General features: G+C 38.6%; 1 protein-coding gene across 2 annotated transcripts in view; it reads right to left on the bottom strand.

Annotated features, from left to right (window-relative positions):
* The window catches only part of nup205 (nucleoporin 205), a 22659-nt gene extending 17110 nt beyond the window's left edge, over positions 1-5549 (bottom strand). For both annotated transcript variants that reach the window (XM_016274626.1, XM_016274627.1), the window contains exons 1-12: positions 5114-5549; positions 4187-4329; positions 3859-4030; positions 3604-3748; positions 2544-2703; positions 2236-2464; positions 1927-2091; positions 1491-1666; positions 1146-1262; positions 794-931; positions 520-670; positions 218-426 (exon numbers count right to left, since the gene is read on the bottom strand). In XM_016274626.1, coding sequence (XP_016130112.1) covers positions 218-426; positions 520-670; positions 794-931; positions 1146-1262; positions 1491-1666; positions 1927-2091; positions 2236-2464; positions 2544-2703; positions 3604-3748; positions 3859-4030; positions 4187-4329; positions 5114-5141 — 1833 coding nt within the window. In that variant the 5' untranslated portion in view covers positions 5142-5549. The remainder of the gene's footprint in view (positions 1-217; positions 427-519; positions 671-793; positions 932-1145; positions 1263-1490; positions 1667-1926; positions 2092-2235; positions 2465-2543; positions 2704-3603; positions 3749-3858; positions 4031-4186; positions 4330-5113) is intronic.
* Positions 5550-7037: the final 1488 nt, after the last annotated feature.

The raw sequence follows: 7037 nt of genomic DNA, 5'->3' as shown, positions 1-7037 counted from the left end.
TATATATGTGTGTGTGTGTGTGTGTCTTTTTTTTTTTAATTGGTCGATATCTAGAAAGCAGGGTGACTGATAGCTAATGTAATGTTGATGTACAATACAGTTTAATAAGATGTATATAAACTTGCTGGAATTAAAACTTATTTTACACAACATTTCAATTTAGAATTGAATTTGTTAAATTAATCAGTCATTATATTGTGATGTATGTGTGCTCTACCCAGGTGATGATAGTGGTAAGCAGCTGGAGGAATGCAGTGAGGCCATCCAGCTCTCTCTGAGTGATGCCTCTGATGGGTGGGTGGCGGTACTGCATGCTGTCGGCACTGGGCACATCTCGTCGCAGGTTCTCATGGTAGAGCATGAGAGAATGGAAAAAGTGCTCCCATGACACAACACTGCCTGAAATTCCAGCCTGCCGGTTCTCTCCTGAAACAGCCATATAAATTGTGCAAACTTACAATGCTTTACCACAGCACACATATCACACCATTCTCTTTTAAGATCTGAGGGTGCAGTTACCATGGGGAGCTCCATTGGTTTTAAGCAGACTAAAGCAATAGTGGGAACACCGAGGACCACTAGCAAGTCCTTTCAGCATGCGCAAGTAAGGGATGTAGAGAGTAGCAGGGAGCAGATCACCCATCTGACGCACAAACTTGGAGAGAACCACCTGAGGTAACAAACAAATATATACTGAAATTTGACACTTTATTCAAAGCAGTAGGTTTTTTTCAATAAAAATACTTTTAGTAAGTTTTAGTATCATTAGCAAGAATGAGGTTTCTTCTCACACCTGTTTGTGAGGGGGTCTTTGGAGTGGTACTCCAAGAAAAGATCCGGTGAATGAAGTGTGCTGAAGAGACTCTGATGGACACCAGAACTCCAGGGCCAGCTCAAGTTCAAATGGATCTTTACTGTAAAACTCTCCAATCTGAAAGAAAAAAAAAACACCATTCTTCAGCATTAATTACAATAGTTCAAAAGTAATGTTGTGTGACATAATGCTATTACGTATTCAAATAAAATGAATTAAATTTTAGGAGCAATATGTGAAGATGCAAGTCATTTCCTGACTTTAAAGAGATCTGCAATGATGAAGAAAACATTATGTATGTAGTATGTGATAAATGTAAACGGAAGCTCACAAGTATCATGAGGTGGTCCAGGTCCTTGCGTAGAGATGATGGTGGTTCGCTGCCCATCTGCAGAGCCATGTGGATCAGTCGAGCATCTTCATCAGCACGGTTACGCAACTGCTTCACCTGCAAATAACACTCTTCACTTAACTTATCTTCATACGCACTCATTAGCATTAGTATAATTTTTTAAGAGAAATTATTACTTTTACTCAGAAAGCATATACTGAATCAATCAAAAGTGAGAGAAATGTAATTTATAATGTTACAAAATATTTACATTTTAAATAAATGCTGTTCTTTTGAACTTTCTATTTATCAAAGAATCTGGAAAAAAAACATTTCTCATCGCACCTTCACTGGCATGAGAGCCAGGAAATCAGTAATGAGGGAATGCAGTCGGCGGGTGTAGAATTCTTCTTGGCTGAAGTCATCACTTCCTAGGATGCCCTCTGTCAGAAAGAGGAAGACACCTCCCAACAGCGCCTGGTCCGCCAGAGCCTCATCTGCCTCTGTAAACTCCACTAGAGCTGAAAATAAAATTACCAAAAGTGGGAGAGAGTATATTAACCTATAGTCATAAAGCGACGTTTTACACATTTTTAAATGTTTTCATGCATTTTTGGGGTTTAGCTACTATTTGCATCTACTATAACAAACTATTGTATAAACAGTATATAGAGATCATGCATAGACACGGTATCTGTGATGTATCAGGAGATCACGAGAGCTAAAGTAAAATTGATTTTGAAATTAACAATAGCCTGAGCTATGAAAGGCGTGTTGATACCTGCACCCTGTGGAAGTTGTGACAGGGCCCTCAGAGACAGAGCCCAGGCCAGCTGAACCACTGCCTGCAGTCCTGGAAGCTTCCAGCCCTGACCCTCCACCAGCCGACTGTGCACTGCAGCCACGTACTGCTTCTCCGTCAGTAGTGGCAAGGCCTGGAGCAAGTCTAATGAACAAAAAATGTGTTTGTGAAAACGTAGTATTTCTACTAAGAAATAACTTATATTTTCTATTAATCATACTTATATGAGTGTAGAAAATAATAAAGCATTTATAGCATTTAAAGATGGTTGCAACAAAGCATGACTACCTTCTCTATCCTCTGTTCCTTGCTCCAGAAAACTAACATCCAGGCAATAAAGCAACGACATGACTAAAGCAAGGTTAACGCTATCCAATGAGCCATCAGCTTCTGCTGTCACCATCTCCAAGTGACCGATGAGGGTCAAGGTGTCCTCTTTGCTTAGAGGTGACTGGCATGTCCATGCAAACAAACACTCTGCCAGTGACTGTCGGCACTCTTTGATGAGGTCGGATACCTGCACCATTTGAATAATAGTTATTACAAATTGGCCATTTACATAATTTGCATATGTAATTAACATCAGGATGCTTTACCTCTTTTCTGTGTTTCTCATTGCCAAGGCCCTTCTCTTTCTGAAGCCTCTCAAACTCTCGAGTCACACTGACATCTGAGATCAAGTTCAGGATTTGTTTGGTCAAACCCTGAGCCATCAGCTCATCTGTGAACCGTGTGGTGAGATTTACCAATTCAGGACTACATGAGAAGAAAACATGACAATACCAAAGAATTACATTAAAAATCAACAAACGTAAGATAAAAAACACAAATGAATGTAGTTGTTTTTTGTTGTTGTTGTTGCTGTTTTTGCTTTTTGTAATGAACACTGTGCAGTGCTACAAGCTACCTGACAGAATTGGCATTCAGTATATGAAATGGTTAGACAAATTCAAACTTCTTTCCTCTTTTGACTTAAAATCTATTGAAAGAGCATGCTGGTAAAGGACATATATCTCACGGGACTTGTCCTTTTTTTAAGTTCATATGTGTATACAGTACAGAAATGAGTCCTAAAACCCAGAAACAAGTTCCACCACGCTGAAGTCAATGGGTTTTTTTAATAGCTTTTGGTTAAATGCCGGAAAGAAGGTCTGTGGTTAACACAAGTTCAAGATATTTTCACGTGTTATTCTATGACATTTGAACCTTTTACATGTCTTGAAAAAGATGGTTGCTAACAAGTGGCTAAATGGGACTACAGAGGATTTCGATTTCATGTGGTCTGCAAAATAGCTTGCAGTTAAAAAATCCCAAATTTCCAATATCCTGAAAGTTGTTGAAGTGTGCAATCAATAACCTGTCAACATCTTGGATAAAATGTTTCCTGAAAAGGAAGTATGGGAGAAGCATGGGAGAATGAGCTAGATCAGGGATCCTCAAATCTGGACCACGAGATCCACTTTCCTGCAGAGTTTAGCTCTAACCCTAATCAAACACACCTGAGCATGCTGATCAATGTCTTCAGGATCATTAGAAAATCACAGGTAGGTGGGTTTGATCAGGGTTGGAGCTAAACTCTGCAGCGCATTGGACCTCCAGGGCAAGATTTGAGGAACCCTGAGCTAGATCTTGTTGCATGAAGGAAAAGCAACAAACCTCAAGTCAAGTGTGAAAGTCTTCCCGTGTCTGGACTGGATGAGCGAGCGAAGGGAGTTGGCCACACAGCGTTTGCCATCCCAGTAAAGGAGCACAGCTACCAGGCCTCGAGTCAGGCCGGGGAAATGAGGCTGCTGGTGCTCTCCTAAAAATACACATGAAGATCACATTATTGCATAGCAATTTCACTGCAATGATACAATAAGAGCAATGTGCATTCCAGCAGTACTGAATGTGTATGTTCAGTGTGTGTACCTGCCAACAGCAGTTCAAGGGCAGCTAGCTCTCCCAGGTCAAAAAGGTCACTAAGGATGAAGGCTTCTGAGATAAGCTGCTCAGGAAGTAGTCGCACTCCCTGCTGGCCCTGAATAGCAATGCCTTCTGTGCTGGCTTTCCGAACCTTCTCTCTCTGTTCTGCACTCTTCATCTGTTTTGCAAAAAAAAAAATTATATACTGTATTTTACAACAAAGAATGCATTTTGAAGCTCTGAAGCATTTTACAAGTAATTCACCAAACTTAATTACAGTACAATAACAACTTTCCACATGCAATGTTTTGAATCTATAGAAAGTAAAACCCACTGGGTTTTTGAAGAGGGTGAGGAAGGAGGGTTTGTGTTTCTTCAACTGCAGATCTAAAAGATGAACACTCTCTGGCTGTCGTCTCCATATGGCCCCCTCCACGGCTTCCCAGAGCTCCTTCAGTGGGCCCCACAGACTGGCTCCTGCAAACAGATTCACAGTATGTCACATAGAATTTACAAAATCAATTCTTTCTGTATAAACATTAATAATTGGGAAAGTGGTGTGGTGGGCCGTTTGAAAGAAAACAGTGTATTAGCGGAATTGGTAATTCCTGTTCAATTTATAATAAACAACTGGTCAAAAAAAATTCTTTAGTGCAACTTTGATGAGTTGATTTGACTTAAAAGTAAAGATTGATCATTAACATAAGAGGCTGTCAAAAGACACATATGAAGCATGGATATCAACATTCACTGCCAACCATTAATTACAATGGAAAAGTCCACTGATGACTGAGAGTGAAAATGAATATAACAACACATATGCCATACCGCAAAAAGAGACTCGTATTTTTAATAAAACCACCTCAATCCTAATTCTTACTCATTTTTAGACTTAAATGAGACCATTTATTAACCCTACTTACAAGTAAAGACCGTCTTCATAAGTTAGTTTTAAGAGACATTAAAGGTTTCAAATAAACTGCTTTGTCCGGTCACACAGAGATTAAGGTCTTACCGTAACATTTCCTATAATAATAATTTTAATAATAGTAATATTGCGGATAGATAATAATGAATGTCATATGGCGCATGTAGCTACACACTTTAAGCATATTTACTAATGAAGGTAACGTAGAGACCTGAACAAGTATTTGCACTATTCTATTGAATTGCATTAGTTTAAATGGCTAGTGCATTAGTCAGTACTCTATACTGTAAAAATATGAAGTATGTTTATAATATAGAATATATACGTTAATACCTGAATTTACCGCCATCTGCGTCGCCATGTCTGAAGCGTGACAGGGCTGCCCCGAATTTTGCCGGTGTGAAACTTTCGGTTTCTAAACATTATTTTAAACTCACATTCGTGTTTGTTAGTTGTTTTTTTTTGGACTATTGGCTATTGTTATTAAAGCATAAATAACGTTTATGGGCATATTATTAGAAATAGAAATGGGTAGAATGGCAGTCGGCATGAAACCAATTACTGAAATAAGCGGGGAGTTTAGTGGCCCGACAGTTGTCAATAGTAGGTCAGAAACAACTGGACTACACAATATATTTTCTATTTTACAATATTTAAATTCTATGTATTGCCGCTGTATTGTTATTTCCGCGTAAATGCCTAGTAGCCGCAGCTGTATCCCCTCTAGCCTCTTCAACCGGCTGCCGCCCGCCTCAACAGAGGCCACACATGGTACGTGTTACTTTTTTCATCGCTTCCAAAAGTAGACTAATCACAGTCACTTCTGTTGACAGGGATGTGTGGCGTTTCATAAAATCATTTTACAGAGGGTCCTGAGTCATATTTGTATTTGCATGACGGAGGCCGATTCCGGAATGTATTACAAATAAACTATTATAAAGTTAGTATGCATATTCAACAAGACCAAAAGAAAAAAAAACGGCCTAAAACTTGAATGCGACTCGTTTTCTGAGCTGCCAAGCGCCCCCTGGAAAAAGAGCCAGTGCCCGTTTTGGTAAATTTGGAGATAGTCCCCTACATACTGCCCAAAGGTTTGATACAACCAAAAATTGCACCAAAAACAACGGCATATTCTCTTGGGGTATTGGAAAAGAAAATTCTTGCATGGAATGTTCATAAGTAAAAAGCACACCACAATCATCTAAAAGTTGACTGACTAAATAAAAGTACATTTTTGTCTAACCAATTCTGAAAAAAGAGATTTATTTTTATTTTTCCAAATAAAATAATTATGTGGAGAAAAACTATAATTATATATAAGGGACCTACTTATATATTAAAGCCTGTTTTACAGGAAAATATATTTCCGTTTTTCTACTTCAACATTTTACGTTTAATGTAATGTGGTGCTTGCCTTTTTTATTAATTTATTTTGAATATGTGACAATTACTAGCAATTTTAGTTTCAAAATAAATCTTACACCAGTTTTTTTTTCAGTGTATCCTATCCCATACCTAAACTTAACAACTATCTTACTAACTATTAATAAGCGGCAAATTAGGACTTTACTGAGGCAAACGTCATAGTAAATAGTTAGTTAATAGTAAGAATTGGTCCCTAAACTAAAGTGTGACAGACTGCTGGAAAGTCCCTTTAAAACACAATGCCATAAATGGTGTAATATTCAGAGAGACCTTTTGAAAATAGAGCACTGATTTCAGATTATGTTATTTCAGCTGTGATAAGTACATCTAAAGGCTTTCATTTAGTGTCTGTGACACAGTTCACTCAGACCTACTTCTGCTGCATGTTACATAAGAACTCCTGGAATTAAGATTTGCTCTATTTTCATTTGTGTTGCTTATTTTGTGAGGAACTAAGAGGTCAGTCTTCAAACATTGCAGCTCTGCATTTTACTAACGTCCTCTGCGATTGTCAGATACAAAATGAAGCAAAACATCAGAATGCTTTTGAAGTCTCAAGCAGTTAACTGTGAATCTTTTAGAGTAGACTCATGCTTGTCCCTTGGACAGGCTCGTTTTATGGCGTGGGAGGTGCAGACTCACTTACACCTACTTTTCTTCTTAAAGGTTGCAGGATTTCAAGGCTGTTGTTCCATTCACTCAGTTTCATTCAATCAGAGATACATAAAAATCACACTTGCTCATGATTGGGTCTTCTGCAGTGAACGGGTGACATCAGAATGGGAGTTCAAACAGTCCTAACGTCTTGTGAAGCGAAAAGCTGTGGGTTTGT

Source organism: Sinocyclocheilus grahami, unplaced genomic scaffold (genome assembly GCF_001515645.1).
Source record: "Sinocyclocheilus grahami isolate Dianchi unplaced genomic scaffold, SAMN03320097.WGS_v1.1 scaffold88.1, whole genome shotgun sequence".
Lineage (NCBI taxonomy): Eukaryota > Metazoa > Chordata > Actinopteri > Cypriniformes > Cyprinidae > Sinocyclocheilus > Sinocyclocheilus grahami.
The sequence above is the reverse complement of the archived record's forward strand: the minus strand, read 5'-3'. Positions and strand labels throughout refer to the sequence as shown.